Source organism: Chelonoidis abingdonii, chromosome 25, assembly GCF_003597395.2.
Source record: "Chelonoidis abingdonii isolate Lonesome George chromosome 25, CheloAbing_2.0, whole genome shotgun sequence".
Classification (NCBI taxonomy): domain Eukaryota; kingdom Metazoa; phylum Chordata; order Testudines; family Testudinidae; genus Chelonoidis; species Chelonoidis abingdonii.
The window spans coordinates 5,138,564-5,164,453 of record NC_133793.1 but is presented as its reverse complement, the minus strand read 5'-3'; the positions used below and the strand labels follow the sequence as shown (position 1 = coordinate 5,164,453).

Below are 25,890 nucleotides of genomic sequence, written 5' to 3'. Positions count from 1 at the left end.
GCTTCCAAAATGCTGGCTCACCAAGGATTCATAGACCAGAAGGGATCATCTTATGGTGAGTCTAGTCTGGCCTGCTACATAACACAGAGTATATAATTTCACCCAGTGATAATGATCAATTATTATTTATTATTTGTATTCTGATAGCACTAAGAAGCCTTGGACCAGAACTCCATGGTGGTAGGCACCATACAAACACAAAACAAAAAGCTGGTCCCTGCCCCAAAATGCTTAGAGTGAGATTTTTTTCAAATTAAAAAATTGAGCCCTTAATTGAGAACATAACATAAAAATGGCCACACTGAGTCAGACCAATGGTTCATCTAGCCCAATATCCTGTCTGCCGACAATGGCCAATGCCAGGTGTTTCAGAAAGAATGAAAGAACAGGCAATTATCAAGTGATCCATCCCCTGTCACCCAATCCCAGGTTCTGGCAAACAGAGGCTAGGGACACCATCCCTGCCCAATTCCAGCCCCAAGCCCATCTGCTCTGGAAGGACACCTCCTGGTGATGAAAAGATAGTTGAATTTCCAGTCAGTCCTAGGCACCTCTGCTGAGACTGCCAATGAGGAAGTCACTCTGTGTTACCCATTTTACTGCTTATTTTGTAAATGCACTCAGATGACCCACCATCTCATCCATGGGAAAAGGATAATGAGATGATCAGGCAATTTTCAAGTTGGTGTGTGTGGATTTGGGTAACTTTTGTAAATTTTTCAAAATACAACAGTATTTTCCTCAAGAACCCAAGGCTCTATTCCTCCCCTCCACTCCCCAAGCTGTGTATCTGTAAGTTGCAAACGCCCAGCTACAGATTCACTAACAGTAAGGTCCCTCACTGTGAAATTCATCAACAACCAACCTGCAACGTTTGTTACTTTCAAATTCAGTTTTACAGTGGCTTCCATGCTAGGACACTGCGAGGGGGCTGGGCCGGCCCCCTGACACCTGCAGTCTGGAGAATCAGGAAAGGAAAGGAAACAGGATTCCTGCAGAATTTGCTGCTAGCGGTTTCCCCATTCACTTTTAATGAAGCTATTGAAACACTGTGTTTGGGGGAAAGAAACTAACTTCGCAGTCATCATACGTAGATAGGAAGTCAGGACGCTCATCAAGACGTTTTGCTTAGATACTTTACTGATTCATGCATAAGGATCAGAAAAAGTAGCAACAGTAGCACCTTAATGGGGCTGGATGGCACTGTGGAATGGTAACGACCTATGGCGTATTTCGCAGCTTGATCATGGGTCCAAATCCACTTCAAGTCAGTAAAGACTGAAGGTCATTGCTGTGTGCGAGCTACTAAGGGGAAGAAGTTGGTAGCCCTAATTCAGTCCCAGATAGAACTGGGTGTCCTTATCCAACCTTGCTGTGTCAAGGGCTATGGGAACTGACTCCATTGTAGATCAATATAACACGGCAGCCTACAGAAGCTTGCATTGTGGAATAAAATTTACAGGGCTTCACTCTACAGAGCTGTCAGTGCAGCAAGTTTCATGAGTCCTAAGTTCACTTTGAAAAAGAGAAAATATGTTAAACAACATTAATACCCATCCATCTAGCTGTCTCAAGGGTTTCCAAGGTACATATCATGCTGGTATCCAGGCACTGTACAAAAGTAAGCAACATCAGAGTCTATAACTAAAATGTTGGTGCATGGATTTAATCTGGCTCTGATGCGCATTTAGGCCCTGATTCAGCAAAGTACTTAAGCATGTGAATACTCCCACACCTATTCAGCCCAGCTTGTTTTGCTGAATCAGGGCATAGCGCTGTCGATATCGCAGAATAATCACCAACCCTTCCCCCCGCCCACTAGACAGAGTTCTGCTCTAATCTCAGATTCCAATATTTCATGCAGTAGCTTTAGCAAAATGAAGGTCACGACAAGCCTACAAGAAAAATAACATCTCAAAGGGAGCTTTGCATGCGAGAGATGGCTTTTCTCATATGACAGTCTAAATATGGTACAAGTGGCTGCACCTCCTCATTGTGCATATTAGAATGGCAGAAAGCATTATCATTCTTGCTGGGGCAACATTTCTATCTGCCTGTGATAGTATTTCACTTGACAGTGGCTGAATTGCGAAGATCAGTTCTATCAGTTGTTCTAACAGTTCTATACTTACCTTCTAAATAGCCATTCAACAAACACTTATTTTCTGAAAGATTTTTAAAGGGCCACTAGATTGATTTTTACTCATACCTCTCTCTCTCTCTCACACACACACACAATTTTAGCACAAAATTTAGCATATATTTGGGCTGAATACATTTGCACTCTCAGACATCTTCTGAAGAAGGCTGCTGTCACTGCTCCATTGCAAAACCTAATCACTGTAAAATTAAATTTTCACTCTTTTTTCCCCCCAAACCAGTAACAAAACCTTTGTCAATTTCTTTTTTTGCCATTTTCGTATAATTTTTAAATTAAAATTTTTCCAACATCTCTGTACATGAAATTAAATTTACAGTCAATAGTGTCACTTTTCCTGTATTTCCCATTCCTCCTCCTCCCCAGTAATAATACGTTCACACTCAGTTGTAGAAAATAGACTGTGAGGGACATTTTCAGCTGGTATAAACTGACTTATCTCCAGTGGCTTCAACAGAGCAATGCTGATTTATACCAGCTGAGACTCTAGCCCACTGACTGCACGGCATATACCGTAGTCCTTCGGCACGACGACAAAATATAGGCAGATTTGTCCACTGGTGTAATTCCGAGGATAATTTGGAGACAGAACTACTCCATCTGATCCAGTGTACTGACCACCACACGGCGCTGAAAGACAAAGTCAGGAAGAAATCACTGGAAGAAATCACTGGAGCAACTGTCATTCAAGCCCCAGCTTCAAGCATTACCCATTTTCTCCACTGCTTCAAAATACATCCAGCCATGTGCTTATAATTCTGGGCAGAGACTGGCTGCCCAAGTCTGTGATCAACTCTACATTTCAGGTGGAGCAGGACTCACTGCAAGTTCTTATTAAGAACAATACCGCTTATCCTAACTCGAGTTCATGCTTGCTTCATGTTTAATTACCACCACCATACCGGGGACTGGGAGGATGTCAAGTACAGTATGTAGCTGTATGCGTGATCTCCAGTGCTATCTATCTGATTCTAAATCACAGGTATTGGAGGGATGGGTTCTTAATCTTTTTATTGCTTCTCAGCAACAGGAGATTGGCTCAGGGACCGACACAACACTCCCCATGAGAACATTTTCAAATCATCGATTTCTCCCATCCACACCCGCATTCCAGCCTCATATTAGTCTCTTGTCCAGCTCCCGTTAGAAATAGAGCTGGTCAGAAACAGTTTATCAACATAATTTTCTGATGAAAAACAGGAAAAACTTATGAGAAAAAACATTTTCCTGTTTTCTTACCAGCTCCCGCCCGGGCTCAGGAAATCAATTAAGCGCGTGCTTAGGTACCTTCCTAAATAAGACTGAATTTCAGCACAGGCTTAAATGGCTTCCCGAATCAGACGCTGTATTAGGAATGCAGAATTTGTCCTGTTGGATCTGATAATTGGTTTATTCCAGTACCGTCTTTGTCAGATGCTTCTGAAGAAGGGACAAGAACCCTCATAATGGACATCTATGAAATAATTTGCATATAGAGTAAGTTTCTTTCTGACCTCAGACAGTGCGGGCTTTCATTTTTCATTCAGTATTTTTTACAAGAGTAAAAACAAAGCTCCCCCCAACACCCGAAAAGCTCGCTATAAAAGGGACACCCGTGCATCTGAATGGTTTGTGCCACAGAGAGGCTCGGCAGCGGGCGTGGACATTTCGGAACCAGCTCCTCGCTCACCTTACCACCTTTACCTGTGCATGTTGGCCGAGGTTTGTTCCACGTGGGTTTTCCATCCCCTCCCATTATGCATGTCAGGGTGGATACTCCTTCGATTTCATAGCCACCATCGCAGTAGAAGGTAATTGTCGATCCCAGTTTCAGGTCTGTGCCCACCCGGGTGCCATTCTTAACTGACCCAGGATCAAAGCAAGACTCCCTGGGATTTTCTGCAAAATAACATTGCAAGGAGGTTTAGCGTGTTGATTTGACTGTTTTAGATGCTCATCCAGCAGGTAAATAGTATGTGGTGCCAGCCCTATCAGTTACAACAGGTAACTGGGAGTCAAGACTACTGAGTCCTATTATTAACAGTTGTGCCACTCAGGGGCTGTCTTCCCTATAGAATCAGCCTGGGATCCTACCCAGGTGTTGCCCCTGTCCCCTCACTGTCTGCACACAAAAACCTCTCACCTGAGTTCAGTAGTACTTTTAAGCTCGCAGAGTTGGGGGCGTGGGTTAGAGTTTAGGTTCTTCTTTTCACTCGGGTGGAAACTACCCACTTTGCAGTGGCTAAATCACTCAAGTGCTGATAGTCCTCCAGTGCCTTCCCACAATTCCCTCCATGTGCCCAGAAGGACAGACAAGATCTCCGACAATTCACTCGAAAAGAGTCATAGAGCAGCTCAGCTTACTGCAGCATGCAAAGAACCATGAGATATGCCGCCAGGAGCCCTAGCAACACACATGAGGAAGTGCAGCACCAGTGAGGACCCAGTAACTTGGGAACAGGCTTTGCAGCATGGCTGCTCACACCTGGGCTAACTAACTCAGATGCCAGTCTGCAGTGAAGATAAACTTTCACTCACTGGGTGTCATTGGGAACATCACTTAGCCGCTCTATGACTCAGTTTTCCCATCTTTAAAATGGGGAAATAACACATCACAAGGATTTTGTGAGCCTTATTTACTATTTGTAAAGTGCTTTTAGATCTTCAGATGAAGAGTGTTTATTACATGCAACCTCTGGAAATGCTGTGGTATTGCTGACATTACAGTTCATTTTTTTATAGGCCCTCAACTGGGCCTGTAATTTTGCACAGAAATTCCACTGAAGGCACCACAAACTGTAGTCATAGAGTTACACAGTCAGGGAAAAAATTTCAAAAGTCTCTAAGTGATGTAAGTGCCTAAATCTCAATTTTAAAAGTGGCTTAGGCACTTAGAAAAACCCCAAAGTAAGTCAATAGGAGTTAGGCTCCTAAATCACTTGGACACTGTTGAAGATTTCCCCCAAGTCCTATCGTGTGTCTTTACAAGTAAGCCTGGACATAAAATTATGGGTGATATTAAAAACGTGTCTCTGAAACCCTCCCTAAGCAACTATGCTCTTCCATACAACAGGCAGATCCCAATTTCAAAACCAGCTTTTTCTGATCTGGGATTCTGCTTCAGCCCATTATAACAGATGAGGGTCATTGCAAGATTTGCCTCCATTTCCACGCCTGGATTTCAAACACATTCTCACACACTGGGGATATTCAGATCTCAGATTTTGGTCTAGGCCCATCTCTAAATTACTGGCACAAGCACAGTGTCGTGGAGGAGGGGAGATAGTGATTGTACAAGTATTTACTGGTACCAAATCAGGCACATAGGCAGAGCTTTTATTTAAGTAGCTGCATACATGCTTTGCTGAACTGGAGACAGAATGCAATGAACTTTGCAAACCAGAGCATGTAACTGCACGTGCAGCCTGTAAAGTAAGGGATCCATTCCCTTAATATAGTTTGGATGCACTACATCTATCCATGGTATCTCTCAGGCACCCGTCAGTTTAGCATCTAACAGCTTAGTGCTCTTACCCTCAGTGATATACAGTGCCATGTGTTAGCTGGTTTTTTATCCAGATGTGTAGATTACTGCAGAATCACTACATGCAATTAGACAAAACGAAGACATTTTTCATTCTCTTTCCCATGCTCTGCAGAGTTAAAATCCCCATTTATATATGAAAATTCCAGTAAAGATTGCAGATCTGTCAGGCTGTGCATATTTTTCTTCTGCTTCAGAGGGACTTTTTTTTAATGAAATATAATTAGGGGCTTTGATTATTCCTGTGCTTTTGTCATTTAGAAATTGCTGATTAAAGCTCAGGGCTTTTTGGTGAACAGTGGGGTCTGTGAACAATCACAATTGCCTAAGAATGATATCGTGCAGTTTTAATTTTGTTTGAAAGAAAAAAGACTCAACCCACTCCTACCAGGCCCTTCCCTGGCTTCTTTGTCTGTAGTGAAAAGCAGGATTAACTTTGTGGTCTCCTTCCTGTGACAGCTGTGCCATTAGACAGTGGCTCAGGTAGGCAGAGAACAAAGAGTCTGAAGTGCTTCTATTGGGGATAGTTGAACTGGGACACAGGAGGTAAAGCCTCTCCTTCTCTAGAGGGGAGCACTGTCTAGCGGCAAAAGCACAGGATGAGGAGACAGAATTCCAGGGTTCTTTTCCTGGCTCTGCCACAGGCTTACTGCATGACCTTGGCCACCTCACTGCAACTTTATTCTCTTAACTGTAAAATGGGATAAGGCAATTTAGTTGCCTCCTGCAGGGAAGGTGTGTGTGTGCTGTGAGGCATAATCAGCCGTCTGTTTGCAAAGGGCTTTGATGCTCAGACAGACCATGGCGAAACACTTCTGTTCTCAGAAGCTATAAAGAACTTTGTTTTTATTCCATCATTTCATGCCTGAGCAGAGGCTGGATGCAATAAAAAGACATTAGCCACTAGGAAGAGACCAGGCCTGGAGGTCTCATTTCACCCATGGTGATGGAGAGCATGACCACCAGGCTATGCAGTTAGACAAGGAGCCAACATTTTGTCTTCTTTAACCCTCACTCTTCCGATAATGACCACTGCTGCTCAGCCAGGCTATAATAGTGAGCAGGCAGCCTTCATCAATACAAAGATTCTTCTGTATACTGTTGGGATGGTGCCAAATTACTATGAATTACCGTGGCTGACATGCATAAGTGTGGTAAAGCATGAGTTTGGTATGGCTTGGAATTTGCTAGAGGATTCTGGGAGCAGGATTCTCTTAGCATTAGACTGTTGGTGTAGAAATTTACTGAGAGTACTGAAATTGCACTGGAATGGTTAATAAAGGCTGTATCTGTGCATGTTTCTCTTGAAACCTGTCAGCTAATTGACCAGCTAACAAAGTAAAGAAAAACCCAAAACAGGCCACCAGGGAGCTTGGTACAGGTTGAACCCAGTCAAAATAACCCCTTCTGGAGAACACTGCACTAGACGCTCAAGTGAATGATTGATGAGAGGGTAAACGTTGATTGGGCTTTGGTCTGTGCCTGTTTTGCAGCCCCCTTCTAAAAGATTAATTAAAGAAAACCAGTAATGAAACGCTCACAGGGCATATTTCTGGGACATGTGACTCCTGTGAGAACAAAAGGTATAAATGCTAAGCAGAGTACATTAGTTCGTTAGTTCCCCAACTGACATCTAAAGAGGTCTGTGATGCTGTAAGACAGAGGGCCAGGGTAGCCGAGACCCTGCTACAAGAGACTTGTGTAGGACTTTTGAATCAGAAGGCCTCGGGGTAACCAAGACCCTGCAGCGAGGGACATTTGACAGACCAAGTGCCTGAGAGGGGAAAAGAAGAAAAGAAAAGAAGTCTCCCTCTAGGACTGGTACTTATACCTGCTTTGTTTGCCAAGCAGGATACTGTGTAAGGCCAGCACAGTTACTGAGGGTTTATGCTTGGGGAATTGAGGCTTATTAGGGAGATGTATATTCTGAAACATTTACTGTTTGTGCAATTCTTTCTCAAATAAACTACCGTGCATTAAGCATATTAAATTTGAATTTTCAGTGGTACTGGTAACAATCCACCCAGTTATGGGCCATTAAAGATCCATTTTAACATATACCGCTCAAGAAACACTTGCAGTGCTGAGCATAGCTACCCGGACATGGAGCTGAGGCCAAAAATGGCCCAGATTTCATCGCCAGAACCCAGCACCAGCCACTGGGGACGCAAGCAGAAGCTGAGCACCCCCCTGCACATCTGCAGTGCGCCCATGGCTCCATCGGCCTGGGAGTGAGGCACCGCAGGCAGTGACTGAATTTGCATCCCATGCCCTGAACAAGGCAGCAGTGCTGCTGCCCGGCAAAGCCAACCCAAGTACATCACCGCCCAGGAGACATTTGCAAAAGTAAATGCTGTGCTTGCTTGCTCAAATTGTTTCTCAGTTCTGCAGGCCTCGATGCCTCTGAAACACTAGCATTCGTTATTAGCCTCCTCTCTAACAAGGCTGCACCCAACAGGTCTCCTCATGACCACGTTATGCCTCTCTTGTGATTTTGAACCATTTCCCTGCATTTCATCTCACTAGCTAATGTTGCCTCAACCTGCCAATCAGGCTCCCACCCAGCTATCAGGTGCCTTAGCTATACGCTTGATCTCAGTTTCCACTCTCGCTTTCAAAAATCACGATGTTCAGAGCTCCAGTCACTCTGCTGTCAGGGGCTGGCAGCTGATTGCTGAAGGATCCCCCTGCTGTTCTTTTGTTTTCTTCCTTTTTGGCTGTTTTTCTTTTCCCTGGAGAGTCCGTGTCTCTAGGGACAGTACGTACCTTAGTCAGGCATGCAGATGGTTCCCCTTGGCATGCCGATAATACCTCCGCCCCAATCCACCAACTCCTTCACTGGCTAGTCGCTGTGACACCAGCCAATGCTGACCTATGAATGTGTTCACAGAGCAAAATGTCAGGACATTCTCCAGTTTAAGGAGGAGTTTGGTCCAGTGATGGCAGCAGAGGAGGAAGAATCAGGGCTTCCGAGTTGGATCCCCAGCACCACCACCAAACTCATCATGTGATCACAGGCAAGTTTTAATCTCTCTGTCCTTTGATTTGCTGGTCTGCAAAATGAGCATCGTACCTCACCAAATTCCAGGTCTGTGAAGTAAGTGGTGATTGGTTCAAAACCAGCCACAGCTGGCAGTGACCGAAAAGCATTTGACATCTTGCAAAACGAGAGTTTGGGTGTCTCATTCCAGTTACAAAGGGACAGCTGTCCACATTTCTCTCTCTCTCTCACATACACACACAAGTAACTGTCCACCACCAAAATTGGCCCTCTGCGTAGCCAACTTGGCAGTAAGAGCAAAGAATGACTGAGCCAAATGGGGCACGGATATAAACCTGTCCCCTGACACCTTCCTGACCACAGACTGGACACGCTGGTGGGACACTGTGAAGAAAACTTGTGCAGCAGCTGTCTACATTGCATCTGTTCTGGAGACACAGGACAGTAGCTTCTAAGGCTGTTGCTACGGGGCTCGTCTGAGCATTTAGTGCTCATGAAAACGCTTAGAAAAGTTGCAGAAAAGAAAATCGGCATGAAGTTTCATTTAGCAAGAAAAAAATTAAATAAACCAGACTGTTACCCTGCTGGGTCCTCGGTTCCACACACAGCCCTTGCTGCTCAACTAGAGCCATCAGTGCGTGCTCCTTTTCCAATGACAATGCCAATGCTGCCTTGAAAGAAGCACAGCCTCTGTTCCTTTGATACGGCGAGATCACAAGACACAAAAAAGCCAGGTGCCTTTACAATGCACATATCCGTATTTCCAAGTGCAATATAATGAATCATTTTATGGGGCAGTTTGAACCATTCCCCCTCTTTGGGTCTCTCTGAATGCTAAACACGACTGGATGTTCTATAGCACATCCTGCCGTATATTGCTGAGCGTGTTGCAGCTCAGTGGGAATTTCCATCTTCAAAAGGGGAACGGGCAAAGCCGCTTTGATCAAGTAATAACTGGCTCGCAATGGACGGTTGTGGAAGGGTGAAAAGTAATTGGTTGCACCTCGTTTGTTCTCGGTTCCTTGCCTCTTCACTTCCAGATTCCAGCCAGGAACAAGATTGGGACACATTCAAAGAGTGCGAGAAATGTCATGAAATGCCTAATCGTGACTTTCTCTCATCCCTCCTGTACCAAAGAGGTCTGGATAAATCTGGATAAGCATCTAGGGTCAGATGCTGTGCTGAGCTTCCAGGAGGTAAAGCCCAGCGGGAGGAGGCGGCACACTCAACTTTAACCCATCTTTGTGTTAAGTTCCTGGCATAATTTAGCCAGCTCTAGGGGCTGCTCTAAGTTATGTCAGCTTCCCCAAGCCTGCCTATACCCTGCAGTGCACAAGCCAGAATTGTTGCAGCAACATGTGCTACAGTTTGGCCCCTCCTGTCTCCAGCTCCACCCCTGTGCTTTTCCCTAAGCTAGGAATGTGGTGGGGGAGAGGAAGGGGGAACTCATGTAGGACTGCCTATAGTAACCCAACAAAGTGCCCTCTCTCGGAGATTTTTCCTTCAGCCTCTTGCAGGATATTTATATCCCCTATATTCTGCCAGAGCTACATATAGGGGCAGATCCCCTCCAACAAATTTTGGGGCACTCTTAAGTAGTAAATCTCTGAACAGCTTTAGGATTGATTTAAACAGGGACTTGCTTATCTAAATTTCCCATTCTGAACACCCCTTTCCCTTCCCCATTATCCCAAAGAGCATCAATGTCCTCCAATATTTGTGTGTTCACCTGAGACCTACAAATAACACAGGCATTACATTTTGGATGCCACAAGCCATCATATGTTCTATACAAGCAAGATATGACAAACTGGCAGCTTGTCCATTTCAACTACTGGAATTATTGGGTAATGCTCAGTGATTCCAACAGCCCTTCACAGTGTTGCTGCAAACGAGTGCCTTCTAGCTTAGGGAATCATTTCAAATGTTGCTTGAAACTTAGATCCACTCATCACGGGCGTGTTTTTCCATAGATTAATGTTCTCTCCTGCTGATGGACAATGGTATAGTTTTAAGTCCTTTCTTATTCTTCTTGCTGCTGTATTTAAGCTCTTGTTATCGGAGAGCTAGCCAATATAGATAAAGAAAAATGGATCTCAGCCTGTGCCCAGACTGCAAATCAAACCTCTCCTGAGGTTCAAAAAAAAATGCAGTTACTTCCCCCGAATCCCAGTTCAGCACTTCCTGGGGCCAGCTGGGATGCAAAGTAAAAAATGCCACTGGAGTGCAAAGCAGAAAGATTTGATGGCAGGCTGGCTATCTGGAGGGACTGCGCTCATGTGGTCACCAAAGGCGCAGGAGGTTTGCAAAATTCAGATAAGCATCAAAGCACTCAAACTACTGGAATGCTGACTAAAATCCAGTGAAACTTTGGATCCTTTTGAAATTCAACACCCGCTATGAATGACCCAAAATGTATTTCGACAGCGCTTCCTCTCTAATGAGTGTCTTTTCTTCAGTCCTCCAGAGAAGTCATATTCATGCTGAATCTGGGACAAAAGCCCTTTGCAAGTCAACAGATTGTGATGCCTTCTCTACCAGTGTGTGACTTCAGAGCAGGGCCTTGACGAACAAGCAGAGAGACAGGGTAAATTTTAGAATTTGGAGGAAAAAGACCTAACAAATAAATAGCAATATTTTTTTTGCAATTTTTAAATGTAATTTGCAATTTCGTCTGCACAGCAGGGTGGTTTTCAAGAGCATGCTGGGTGCACACAGGATGTTGAGCTCTTCTGAAAAACTGGCCCCAGTTGTGTATGCTGAGCACTGGACAATCCTGCTATGGGGTTCTTTGGACATTTAGGCTCCATAAGCATAACCACAAGCTAAAAATGTAGTCAGATAAATGGGGAATACAAGGACGCTGGATCCTCTGTTACTGAGAACAAGTCACTCCTGTCTCATAGCAGGAGTAAGAGTGGGGAATGGGGAGTGTATAGGTAGATGCACATGAGCAGGATGATGGTTGCTCTTAAAGGTGTGTCTCCTCCACCCCACTGATTCTGTCCCCTAGGCCCTGCCTACGCACAAAAGTTGTGCCATTTTAACTGTACTGGTATGGTGAAGGTAGTACCAACCCCAGTGTGGAAGCAGTTACACCAGTATAAAGTGCTTATACCAGTATAGATTGTTCCTGTGTAAGAGAAGGGGCATAAACTATACCAGTACATACATTTCAGATGTCTCCTGGCATAGGTGTATTGGTCAGGGATGCAAAGTAAAACTGAGTGAATAATGGATTTTTCAGTTTGGGGACAGAAATGAAAAATCTGGGGTGGGAGAGGGAATATATTTCAATTTGAACCGAAACAATTTTTTTGAAAATTTTTCAGCAAATCAAAAAATGGCAGAAAAAAGGAGACCAAACCTTTCCATTTACTAAAAAAAAAAATTGAGTTTTTTGTTTCAATTTGGCTGGTTTTGAGGTGCTTGTCACGCCTTTTTGGAGTATTCTTTTAAAAAATTGGCCAAATTTGAACAAGAAATGCCATTTTGAAATGAAACATTTCAAAACAAATAGTCAAAACATTTAAAAAAGGTCACAAGAAAGCCATTGTACTTTTTTTTTAAGTTTTTTTTCCTCAGCAAAAGCTATTTGTTGAATTCTACCTGAATTTACAGATCGTTTCAGTGCACCAAAAATGCATTTTTGGAAGAAAAATCTATTTGCCCAAATTATGTTGCCCAGCCCTAATGTGAAGAGGTGTGAAGAGTACTCCTAATACAGACACATTGCATCTCAGCAAAACTGCACTTCTAGCTTGCTTCGCTTGAGGGAGGGGGCGCTGAAATAAACAATACTGGCAAAAGTGCAGTTTTGCTGGAATAAGAGCATAGCTATGCTGGCAAAGCGCCCCTAGTATAGACCTTCATACCTATACGCTCCACATTTTGCTCTCTCCCTGCTGTGCCCAGCACAAGTACTGGCAGACTCAGAATCAGAACCATTATGTTTCTACATGTTTTTTTCCCTCCCCTACCCCGAGTGAAAGTTGCCGTTTCAGAGCCATCGGTCCCCGAATCAATTAACATGAAGAGCTGGGGCTGTTGCATGTTGCAGCTTGAGGCTAGCAATCTGATCCCAGTCCCTGAGAAGATGTTGGATTTCCAAAAGGGGCTGGTCGATGGTTATGGCGTCTTTCCATGCACATTACTAGTGGAGGATTACGAAGTCCCCGGTAATTGGACTGTTTCATCTGGGGCTGAGACCATTGAGAGATGCAGCTTGGGGACCTAGAGTGAAGTCAGTCCATGGGCTGTGGAGCTGACCATATGCATTGAGATATTACAAACAAGCCAGTGTCTTTGAACTGCACTTGACATTCTGTTCTGGCAATAAGCCCAATGAGATACTTGATTTCTCTTTCATATATTCTCCTTTTTCCTCCCCTTCTTTTTCTTCTTCCTCCAATTCCCCGAAGTTCCATTTTCCGCAGCTTCTCAAACTCCAATTGCTGTCTCCTTCTAATGCGTGGGGAAGTTAATGAGCAAAGTTAAAGCCTCATTCTTTTCTCCCAGCAGTTTGGTTTCGTGGGAAGCATGTAGGCGTGATTAACTCTGTAGGTGTGTTTAGGGAAAAAAATAACACTGTACAACAGCCCTAATTTAATGAGGCCACCTTTTGTTCACTACATTTTGGCTGCCAAAAAGGAGGGAGGGGGAAATGGAGACAAAACTAAAGATCTTCATTTGTACTAAAAAGAATTCTAATTAAAGGCTGGAAATTTTTTAATTTGTTCAATTTTAAGAGCTGCTAATTACTCTTTCTTGTCTTCTTAGTTTATAGCTAGTTACTGGAGATGCACTCATTCATTCCGGATGAGGAATGGACAGGATTTACCATGTCTGACTATAATACTACTTAGCTTTTCAGCTGCAGACCTCAAAACATTTCCCCTAGGAGGGTAAAGTATCATCACCCCCATTGTACAGATGGGCACAGAGGAAGGGGATGAGATTTGGCCCAAGATATTTGGCAGGTCAGTGGCAGCCTTTGTACCCCAATCTAGCACCCTATCCACTAGGCCATACTGCCTCCATGTAGATAGGTTTGGGCCAGCAAGTCTAGCATTCTGTCTCTCATGCATCTGAAAGCAGACAAGCCTTCCCAATGGTGCATCTAATCTGCATCTGGCAGAGGTGTGTTTGAGGAGTCATTTCTTTTTAGCCCCTACCTCTATCATGTCCTAATTTTCCTCTCTGCATTGGCCTGGCTTCCCCAATTAGTCCAGATGCATCCTCTCTCTGTCCCCATCAGCTGCTGGTGAGCAGCAGGAACAGCAGACTCACTGTAGCCTGCTGTGCATGTAAAACACATTGGCGGTCCAAGCCCTCCCTTTCCGTAGACGCTTGAATCAATGCATCCTTCCAGGAATCCAGCCCACATTCATCACTCACAAAATAACAGCCTGGCTCGGACAGGGGACCCAACGACAAAAATGTCCTAGTAGAGGCAGCATTTCAGCTTGAAATTTCACAAGAATGAGCAAATGGGGTAGGACATCTTCTATTATTGCCAATTGTTGTATCCCTGGCAACACCCTTCCACTCCTTGCTCCACCTTTCAAACCATCCACATGCTCTGCATGGACTGGGCAGCGAGGTTCTCATTCTTCCAGGCTCTGCATTATAGAGCAACATTCCATGTTTTCGATACCTCATTTCTCTGCCTTTGGCACAGGATGATGAGCTTTATATCCACCCTCCCCAAAACTTCCGCTAAAAAGCAAGCTGGTTGTGATGGAATATTCTGCAATGACAAGGGGGAGCCTGTGGTAGCAAAAAAAAACAACTCACGCCCCCAAGGAGAGGATCCCAAATGCAAATGCATTGCAGTCGCAAGGATGCACTTGACTTGTAGCACTGTCTGCACTAGTTTCAGTCACCAGGTCCATTCTCGTCAGAGAGGGGGTGAACCCGAAAAGGCTGGGTTGGTAGGGAAGGAGGCGTGTTCAGTGCAGCAAAGTAGGCATCAGGACTAGTGTGTACTGTTCCCTGTTCTCTCACTGACTCAATGTGGAGACACTTAGTTTCTCTGTCCCTTGGTTTCCCCACCTGTAAAATGGAGATGATCGTACCGAGGGATTCTGAGGTGACAAAGGTCGCCTCAGTCGCAGGAGGGAGAGGCAAGGCTAAACCACCCTTTGCTGCGAGATCCCCAGATGGAAAGCACTAAAGAGATGCAAAGTTCCATGGGCCCAGTTCACTGCTGCCCTGTACCTCATGCAGTCATCAACACCACTACCAAGGGAGTGTCAGATGGCTGTAAAATGCCATTCCGTCAGAATGGGATCCTTTCACGTTCACTCGGCACGGATGTGAAAAAGTGCACAAAGTGTAGGGCAGTGGCGAATTGGGCCCTATATTTTGACAGAGCTTCTAGAGAACTGATACGGCCGTGCTTGCGGTTACGCAAGCTGCTGGAGACATATGTGCAGACTACCACGGACACGTATGAGAGCAGTACTACAGTCGTGAGAAGTAATTGCAGCTACAGTGAGCCACACACTGTGAAGGCAGGTCTACAGTACACCAAAGATCAGCCTTAAGCCTATTCCCATTTGTGATTTAATGGGCACCTTGACACAGGGGATTAGGGGAGAGGCTCCATGGAGCATGCTTTTTGTGGAGACATTACATAGTAACACGAAGCTAAATACAAACTGGAAAGAGATCTAGAACAATGGAGGGCTGCATAAGAAGAAAATGGTTTACACATCAGCTGACAAAAGACAGGATATAGATGCTGCTTTGTTGAGCGGGCCAAGGTGAAACCAGTAACACAAGATGGTACAGAGCTAACGTCTGTGCAACATTTCAAACACTTTAGTTTCAGTGTTGAGCTGTGATGGGACTGTGGATGCGGATGTCAGGAGTCACATGAAGAGCCTGTAAGAGTTGATGGGAACTCTCTGAGATAACGATAGGCCAAGTAAAATAGAGAGCAAAGTGTATGAGACTGTGATTAGAGTGGCCACGGCATATGGGTCAGAATGCTGGCCAACGAGGAAGAAAGAAGAACAGCCGTGACACAACACTGAAATGAGAATGCTCAGGTGGATGCTGGGTAAGACAAGAACCGATAGGTTGTGTAATGCCATGAGATGAGTCGCGATGCAAGTAGCCCCCATCATAGAAAAGTTGAGGGAGTATCAACTGAGCTGGCTTGATGATGTGAGGTGATGAGATGGATGATGGCCAGAACCAAGACTGGGTAGTCATGGGACAAAGACCGTGAGGAAAACCTAGAAAAAGATGGTTCTAGACACCAGAGGAGGACATGAAGAAGGTCAGTGTCACCTTGAAAGAGGCAGGAACATTTGGAGATGAAGAACAAGAACCACTGATCCTGACTAATGGGATAAGGCAAAGGCGAAGAAGAAGAATTTTGATGACAGTTCAGTTACTTCTATGAAGTTTAACCAAACTTTGCCAACCTTTTGGAATTCTAAATCTGAGCTGGAAGTCTCAAATGAACATCACTAGATGCACAGAGTTTCTTGTTTCTGAAGGGCCTGAAATAACCACTAGAGAAGCCTTCCTGGAACGTTACTGCATTTTTTCTCAGATCCGCATGAGATCCCAATCGCCATACCGCTCGAATGGCCCTGCCACAAGAACAACGCATTTAAGCCCATGATGCAACACTCATTGGCCCATGTGGCTCTTTGCCTGGGTTCAATCAGACCTTTTGGCTGTGGGCATGACTAGAAGAGGTGTGACAAACAGAGAAAATCCAGAATCCCTGAAGGCTAAAGCAGAACAGACGCTTCAGTGATGGGCACCAGAACAAAACTCCATGATGGATATATGGCTTGGCTCCAAAGAACATAAGTGACGAGAGAAGAACAAGAAGATGGTTTGTTCAATGTATTTTCCTGGATGCCTTTTGATTTTGCCTCCGCAAACTGAATCCAATTAAGATAAGTAGTTAATCTTCTCACAGTCAAATTCTCATCACATCCTACAGCAAATCACATTTGTACGTATGTAAAAGGGGGTGTGTATGAGAGAGAGAAAATCCAGTTCCTTGTGAAAGTGGCCTAAAAAGGAAACTTGGAAAACTTTCTTTAGCCCTTAATGACCTTCTGGGCACGTGTTAGTCTAATGTCTCATGCTGCTATGGGTATGTCTATACTGAAACACCTCCCTCCCCCCACAAAAAACAACTACGCAGCAACGAGTCTCAGGGTGTGTCTACACAAAGATAAAAAACCTGTGGGAGGCCTGGGTCAGCTGACTCAGGTTCATGAAGCTCAGGCTGCAGGGTTTAAAATTGCTGCATGGACATCTGGGCACAGACTGGACTCCAAGCTCTGGGACCTTCCACCCTTGCAAGGTCTCAGACGTAAGGCTCCAGCCTGAGCCCAAATGTCTATGTAGCAATTTTCCAGTCCTGGAACCTGAGCCCCGTGAGCCAGGCCAGCTGTGTTTTTTAATGCCCATGCAGACATCCCCTGAGACTCGCTGTTGGGCTATTTTTCTGTTTGTGTATATTTTGCAGTGTAGATACACCTTCAGACAGTCCAAACACCACACAGCGTTTAGAATTGGTTTTTTATTCAGCAGTGGCTAGCCTTTCCCCAAATAAATCCATGCTGCCTCTAATCACAGCCCGTTTCTCAAGCTGCATCCCTTCTAAACCCTGCCAAATGATGTCTCTCATTCCACTCTCAGCCCCTCCCTACCCAGCACACACTAACAGTGCTCTGCCACGTCCCAGCCTGGCTTGAAAGCAAAGAATAGCTAAAAAGACCAGCTTAAGACTTTAATCATTTCTTACATGCCTCGCCTTTAGAGCTGAATCCACCAGAAGGTGTGTTTTACCCTCAATTCCCTGGAGAAAGAAATAAAATACTTTAAAGGCTGTAAAGCCACTGCTTTAATAAGAAAGGACACCTGGCTTGGCAACTGGCTCCCTTTACAAATACACTTTGGGGCCAAAGCTCTTCTGTCTGATACGTTTGTGCCACTCCAACGGGAGTAGCTCATGCATAATGGAGAGTACAATTCATCCAGGGTTAAGGCCAGACGCTTTCCTGAATCCAGGCCTTAAAAAGGAATCTGCAAATAGCCCTTTAAAAGGTGAGCTGCCGGGGGGTGGGGTGGGGGGAATTGGGCTGTAATGCTGGTTTCTTGCTTCTTTATGATAGCTAAAAGCTACCCCAAACAGCCACCCCTCCTGGTTGTTTTTTACATTACAATTTCGGGTCTGGTCTGCCCTAGAAAACTTGATGGAATGTAACGTCGACGACGGGCAGGATTAAACCTGGGACCTCTGGAGATTAGTGCATGACCCTCTACTACATGAGCTAAAAGCCAACTGGCTGTTAGCTACGGCTGTAGAACAAACTCATTAATCTCTCTAAGGGGTCTTGGTTCCACTGGCTGGGACAGACCCCCCCCCCCAGAAGGTGTGGGGGTTACAGGAAGATCAGAGAACTGGGAGATGTACAGCATCGAAGGCCACGGAGGTGGATCCTCATTAACTGAGATGGATGCACTGGGCTACACGCTCAGCCGTAATAAATTGGCACTTCTCCCTTAACCTCAACGGTGCTGCAGTGATTTACCCCAGCAGCGGAGCTGGCCCTCTCACAGAACATTGTTTGTGTTAACATCTACTTAACTAAAACTCGCAGAAGAAAATCTCTCTGTGCTACAGACATTGCCCTGCAGCTCTGGAAATGCAAATACCACCCCACTGTCTTAAGGCTCTGTCCTGCAAATGCCAGGTGAAGACTCTTAAGAACTAACTGACGTGCTTGAACACTGGGCGGGATACAAACCCTCAGGGCCATATTTTCAAATGGGCCTAAATAAGGGTCAGATTCTGGGACCCTCCCTCCTGGCCAGGTTTCAGAGCCAGCCCCGCCTGAACGTCAACACTGCAATTTTATAGCCCATGCCCCACAAGGCCGAGTCAACTAACCTGGGCCAGCCGTGGCTGTGCTGTGGGTCTTCAATTGCAGTATAGACAAACCCTACTTGGTCTCTTCTCCCAGCTCCCAGTGTAGGGGGGTGGATTGGAGGCGTGGCCAAAACCTACCTCAGTCCTGTGCTTCCCAGGCCACACAGGAAGCAAAAGGTAAGTTAAAGCAGCCCTGAGGCTGCTCTAACTTATACTGGAAGGTGGACAGGTGCCTGCATGGCAGACTATGAAGAGTACAAAGATGGCTCAAAAGCACCTGAAACCCATCTCCTGCCTTCCTGCTGTGAGCACAGGGAGGGAGTCACTTAGCATCAGACCCTACATTTCCAGTTTAGGGAGAGCAGAAATTGTTTGAGCTTCGATCTTCACGAAGCGCTGGTGCCGAGTCTCATAAAGCATTCCCTCCACTTCCCATTAATGCCCAGAGGCTGAATATGCTGCCATCTCAACCTGGCGCTCCTGCACTTGGCAGAAAAGAGCACAAACCAGACACTAACACAGGCAGTCCCAGCTGTGGGGAATATCACACCACGGAGAACAGATGTCAAACAACAAAGAGAATCCTGGCAGTACCCAACCGCCTGCAACGTAACGATGATTCCCCCATTGCCTTATCTACGTCCCACTGACATAACCTCCTTGAACTGCAGCCACACGGCCTGCGCACCAGGCAAGGTCTGTGTGAGGCCCAGATGGAGAAAGACGAGGGGCAAAGGGAGCAGCACCAAGCCAGCTCACTGGCAGTCTTTTGGTGACTGTTTCCAAGTGCAGGGTTGGGGAAATACGACCTTGGAGGCAGGGGCTGTTTTTCAATTTGGTGTGTGTTCAGCATCCAGCACAATGAGGCTGGGCTTTCTTGGGTCTATGGCCACACAAATAATATTATTAAAAGAACTGGTCTCAGAAGAGAGCTGAAGCTTAGTCACGCAAAGGGGGTTGTGTTTCTGTTTGCAAAAATACAGGCTCTGTTGAAATGGGCATAACTGTTTGCCCAATTGGTATGCAATCAGGGCTCTGAAATGCTCCCATGTCGAACACATGGGTCTGTGTAATGGTGATGAGAAACTAGAAGCACTGACAGTGAAATCCTGGCCCCATACAAGTCAGTGGGAATTTTGCTACTGATTTCAATGGGGCTAGGATTTCACCCTGAGAATCTAACATGGAGCTTTACGTTTAAATCTCAAAGTGCTGGGGAAGCTGAAGCACGGAGAAGTTAAATGACTTATCCAAGGACAGGAGCATCAGTGGCAGAGCCAGCAGTTCCTAAAATGTTATATAAGACAATGCTCATTGAAAACCATTTCCCCTCGCAGCCTTCCCTGCCCTTTCTTTGCTGCTAATGCTAATGTGGATGCCAGAGTCAATTCTGCAGCCAGTAATGAAACTGAATCACAGCATTGTACTTTCTGGTGAGCTTGTCCACTTCCGTTAGGGAACCTCTCTGAGAGCTGGCACCTCTTAAAGCCTCCACTGAAGCCAGGCCCCTGGGACTGCTCCCACTTGACAGTAACTGAAACTTTACAAATCAGGTAGTTCAGAGGACTTGATTGACCTCAAACCAATGTGATGCAGTTGTGAAAAAGGCAAAGCCAATCCCAGGATGTGTCAGGTGAGACATTTCCAACAACAGGTGGGGAAGGATTAATGCCATTGTACCAGGCACTGGTAAGACCTCACCTGGAATCCTGTGTGCAGTTCTAGTCACCCATGTTCAAGAAAGATTCAGTCAGATTGAAATTCAGGTGCAGAGAAGAGCTACTGATGATGACCAGGGAAATGGAGGACCTATCTTGTGGAAGGGGATGGGAAGAGCTTGGCTTGTTTAGCTTAGCAAAAAGAAGGCTGAGGAGATAGGATTGCTCTCTGTAAATACGTGGTGTGGCAGGGTAAGCCCAGGGAGGGAGAAGAGCTATTCAAGCTAAAAGGACGATGCTGCACACGAACAAATTCGGGCTGGAAATTAGGAGGTTTCTAACTATAAGTGGGGTGAGATTCTGGAACAAACTCCCAACAGGAGGTGTGGGGCAAACAATTTAATTAGTTATAAGAAAGAGTTGGACCAATTTTTGGTATTGCAAGACAAGGCTACTTGAGATGGTGGGGGACAGGGCATGACAGCCCTGAGAGTCCCTTCCACTTTATGACTTACATTCCTAAAGCTCATGCTTCAGGGTTTCAGTTGCAGGGGTCAGGAAGGGATCTTCCCTCACCCCACCATATTCAGGTTTTTTTTGGTCTCCTTACTCTGAAGTATCAGTGATGGCCCTGGCTGGAAATGGGACACTGGACCAGTGCTCTGAGGTGGCACCGAACATTCTCTCTCTCAGGTGCTTGGCTGTCTGGTTCTTGCTCACATACTCAGGGACTAACTGATCACCGTCTGTGGGATTGGGAAGGAATTCTCTCTCTCCCCCAGTGAGATTGGCAGAGACGTTGTTTTTTTTTTCACCTTCCTCTGGAGCGTGTGGGTGCAGGTCGCTTGCCAGGCTCACCTGGGTCTATCTCACATAATCATTTACCTGCTATTGCAGGGGCCTCGGGCACTGGTGCACCTGGGTCCCCTCCTGTGGGCAGTAATACCCCGATCTAATGTCAGTTGCAGGGTTCAGTGTGTGCATGCTGGCTGGTGTTGGTGGCCTGTGCTGTACAGCAGGTCAGACAAGGTGATCTGGTGTATGAATCTCGTCCCTATTCCCAACCACTCTTCTCGACAATCTTTCCCTTGGAGAGCAATCAGCTGCTTTCCCTTCGCAACGGCCACACAGACTGTAGGACGGATGATGGGAGGGTTCCTACAGCTACCGACTGGGTAAGCATCCTCCCGCTTATGGCTCATCCAGGAGGCCTGGTCGAAGTGGGGGTGGACACAGACCACTGGGTCAGGCTGGACTGAAGAATGGCAGGGCACGGCACACACTGCGGTCGGCGTGTTACCTGTATAATCGATCACGAAGCCTGCATTGCTCACAGAGGCGTCGCTTCGGAAAGCCAGGAAAAGGTTGTTGCTGCTGCTCTCTATCCGGTCAGGCAGCTGGGAGCCGTAGAAGCTCCCGATCAGGGGGCTGAGTGAGCTGGGGCCATCGTAGATGTGGAGGAAATCATAGCCGGGCTCCAAATTAAAGCTGGGAAAGAAACAGAATGAGCAGAGCTGGAACTATTACGTGTAAAACAGAACCTCGGGCCCCAGTGTGCTCGGTGCTGTACAGACAGAGTAAGGAAACAGCCTCGTCACAATATTTCCAATTTAAGTGGGCAAGACAGGTGGAGAAAATGGAGGATTGTTATCTGCATTTTACAGATTAGGAACTGAGGTCCCAAGAGACTAACTGACGTGCCTGAAGTCTCCCAGAGAACCCATAGCAGTGGTAGGAATTGAATCTAACTCTCCAAAGCCCCTGTCCAGCCTTAACCACAAGGCTGCCCTAATGGTGGGTGGGAAAAAAATCCCGTATAAATCAACATCAACTAATGCCATCATGCTCTGCTCTTCCACCCAGACAGTCTCTCGAGATGCCCCTTACCACGATTACCGAAAAGTGCAAATTAAAGGTGAGGAGCACAGGGAGATGGTTCTTTCCCTCGATGTACCCCGAGGGTACTTTTAAAGGAGTCCATAAACTTCTGTGCAAATTTTACATATGGGCCACAGGCAGCACGGCCCAAAGGATTAACCCGTTGATCCAGCCACACTTTGGATCCACACCCGCTAATGAATTAACAGCAGCTGGAAGGGCCGGGCGGCTTACAGGGGGCATGGCAGAGACTCACTCTGCAATAGCTCCAGGGTTATACTCTTGAAACACATGTCCAAATAAAGCAGGGGTGTGGTCGGAATACACGTATCCTCTTCCCAACTGGGACGGATTGAGGGTAAACATGGGAGCCAACCAGCCAACACTACAGGAACCAGACACCATCCTTGGCGAGGCTGGAGGCAGAAGGGGCCGGCAGATAGAAGTGGAGTACCCTTGTTTTTTGGACAAAGGTTGGAGCACAGTTGCCAACTTTCACATGGTAAATAAGCACCCCGACTTTCACAATAAGCCAGAAATCAAGCTAATACCATTTCAAAACAAGCCAATTCCTAAGAACCCCAACACACTATGTGACTAGATCCCCCCGACGTGCAGTCTGAGATGGTGGTGGGTCCGCTGTGCACCCCTGACTCACTCCCCCCTTGCTCCGCTTGCCCCTGTTTGTCCCCCCTTGTCCCTGCTTGCCGGGAGCCAATTAAAAAAGAGAAGCAACAAGCTACAACAAGCATCAAGCCAAAAACTAGCCAACAAGCAACTCACAAGCCAATTAAGCCAAAACCAAGCCCAATTTCTGCTTTTTTTGCGGGTTTAGTATGTCTGGTTAGGGGCTCTTTAGGAAACTGATTCATGGAGCCCTGGGACAACCCTTTAGAGAGCAGGTGATGCAAATGGCAAACCCATACCTCAGGCCTTGCCCCACCTCTGAGCTTCTCCCCTCTCTCCACCAGTCCCAGAAGAATTGAAAGGGAGCTGCTCACAGTACATACATATTAAATACCAGGGCAATGACATAATCAGGAGAGACCGTCAACTTCCAGTCACACTCCTTCCCTGGGGGATAGGGCTCAGGGTACTGCGGTGACAAGATGACCCCGGCCGGTCCCGTCAGGATCCCTCCACAGGGAGCTGAAACAAGAAAGCAAAGGGGGAGGGAGATAGTGATACACGTTCTGCCATAGGGGGAAAACAACAGACAATGGTGGGAATTAGACTTCCGGGTTGAGCTGTGGACTAGGTGCACCTGGAAGTCATGGGGAGGGTAGATTTAGAAATGGATGGATGGAGATTTGGGTAGAGAGATGAAGAGATGGATGGAAATATGGATGGGTAGATGGTGACAGACAGCCATATGGAGAGAGAGAGATATGGAAAGACAGACAGCTAGATTGCAAGAGAAATAAGATATGATTTGTGATACCGTAGCCCTGAGGGACCCTAACCGAGACTGGGGCCCTGTTATACCGGGCATTAGACATACACATAGCAAGAGACAGTCCAAGCCCATTACAATTTTCATAAGACACACAAATGAATAATCAGAGAGAAAAAAGGTGGCTTGAGCCTTCTTGTTTCATGTATCTAGGCAGCTCCTGGACAAAATCAAGGCTCCTGCTCAAGAAGTGAAAACATGTGCTGTAGGGAACTAATGGTTAGCTTGCATTGCCAGGAAGGCTATGCATTTGGTTGAAAAGTTTCCAGTTAAGCTTGTTTTATGACAGAAAATTTGGTTTTCACTGAAACAACATTTTTCACAAAAAATGCTTTCCAGGGAGATTTTTGATATTTGTCAAAAAACTGAACACCCTAAAACAAACATTTATGTAGATATGAAATGCTGCTGCAGTATCTCAGGGGAGCTGTAGTTCAGCCGCTACATGCTCCCAGTCTCCTCTATGGGCTAGACTTCATCTCCCAAGATGCTCCGCACCGCCTCAGACCTAAAAAAATACAATGATGCATCATGGGAGATGTAGTCCAACCAGGGAGCTCAGTTTAGAGAGAAGAACGGAAGCATGAGATAGCTGAACCACGATTCCCAGGAGGCACCACAGAGGTATTTCAGAATCAAAGTATTTTATTTTTCACGAAAACCTGGAAATGTTCCACTGAGGGAAAAAAACTCCAAACACTTTTCAACCAGCTGTAATTAGGCAACATAGTGTAAGGCTACTGTAGAATCATTTACAGTATCTGACCACCAAAAATTCCAAAAGCCCTTTGTCATTGAAAGAGAACCTTGTTGCTGCTGTTTTTCCCCCAGCTTATGGGGAGATCTTGCATCTTCTAAAAAGGGATTGCCAGGGCTCTGTCCAAAAGCAACCCACCATAATGGCTCTTTCTAAGTCAAATGACCTTCACTGAAGACACCCTATGAGAATTTCCTTAGCCTGGATCATCTCACCTCAGTTCTTCTTTCCAGGGAGTGGAACTAAGATCTCAGCTTTCAATGTGAATGAGAACTCAGCAGGGGATTAGCTAGATACATAACACTGTGATTTCAGTTACAGCTCCACGACAACTAATAGGGCTGTCAGCATCAGATAGAAATGATGCCATGTGAGATTATTAACAGAGTCTTTCAAATATCAAACTGTCCTGCAGCAAACAAATTCTGGGCATGTCATAAAAGTTTCCCAGCTGTCTTTAAATCTGTTTTAAGAAATAGAGTTAATTAATTTAAGTTGCTTGGGGTAACATTGCATAAACATGAATAAAGGTTACAGGATGACTAATATCTGGCTAACATTTAATTAGTCAGCTAATTTAACATTTATTGCTTTTATGTGCGTAGCATGACAATTGTTATATGTTCTGGCCATATTGAAAAAGTTAATAGATTTCATGAGCTTCTTTTATGACTTTATGAACCCATGGAAAATGTCAGATAGTTTTCTCTTGTGATTCAGAATATGTTACCTCCTTGCACAAAAGTCACCCAACCAAAAACAAATGGCTTGCCCAGACAATCTCCTACCTCCTACCTAATATCTCACTCGCCTTTCTTTCTGTGCTCAGGGATCATGAAAGCACTGGGCTTTATATGCCAGACCCCTTTGGCGACCCTGATTGCACAGCGTAGCTAGGTGATAGGTTTCCCCACTTCTACCACCTCACCCACATGGCAGGACAGACCCCCTAATGATGTCCTCATGTTCAGATATGGATTCTAACCCGTTCCTTGCCACTGGCTGTGTGAACCCTATGCACCCTGTTGTACTCATCCACCAAACCAGTTGGGATTTCTACCCCTTTCAATCTGCAAAATGTTCCAACACCCCCTAGCAAGGGGAACCTAGATCCCTTGCTGTACAATCAGAGAAATGTTGCACAGATCATACCTATGCAGGAGGGAGGGTCGGGTTGCCAGAAAAACCTGTTCTCAATCTGCACGCAGCTGATTTTGGCCTCCCCTTGCAGGGTGTATCCTGGATTGCACTGAAAGACGATGGAGTCACCTGCTTCTTTGCTGTCTGCGCTCCGGCTCCCATTCTGGGGAATCCCTGGGTCATTGCAGGAAGTGGCAGTGGAAACTGGGAGTAAAGAAACAAATCTATAAATACAGGTTTGCGTATCTCCCCAGGCCTAGCTTACCCTTCCTATAGGTTGCACATTCTATATGTTGCCTAAGAAAATGAAGTGCTGGTTGAATTTTTTTCAGTTAAAATTTTTTGTTGGAGGGGGTGGGGGAAATTCTTCAAGAACAGTGTTGACAACTTTCATGCTTTTCTCACACTATCT

At 45.7% G+C, this 25,890-nt stretch overlaps 1 protein-coding gene across 2 annotated transcripts in view; it reads right to left on the bottom strand.

Moving 5' to 3' along the window:
- The window catches only part of CSMD2 (CUB and Sushi multiple domains 2), a 562,181-nt gene that overhangs the window by 138,423 nt on the left and 397,868 nt on the right, over window positions 1-25,890 (bottom strand). For both annotated transcript variants that reach the window (XM_032802693.2, XM_032802696.2), the window contains 5 exons: window positions 25,491-25,682; window positions 23,139-23,277; window positions 21,551-21,738; window positions 3,842-4,036; window positions 2,672-2,788 (listed from right to left, as the gene is read on the bottom strand). In XM_032802693.2, coding sequence (XP_032658584.1) covers window positions 2,672-2,788; window positions 3,842-4,036; window positions 21,551-21,738; window positions 23,139-23,277; window positions 25,491-25,682 — 831 coding nt within the window. The remainder of the gene's footprint in view (window positions 1-2,671; window positions 2,789-3,841; window positions 4,037-21,550; window positions 21,739-23,138; window positions 23,278-25,490; window positions 25,683-25,890) is intronic.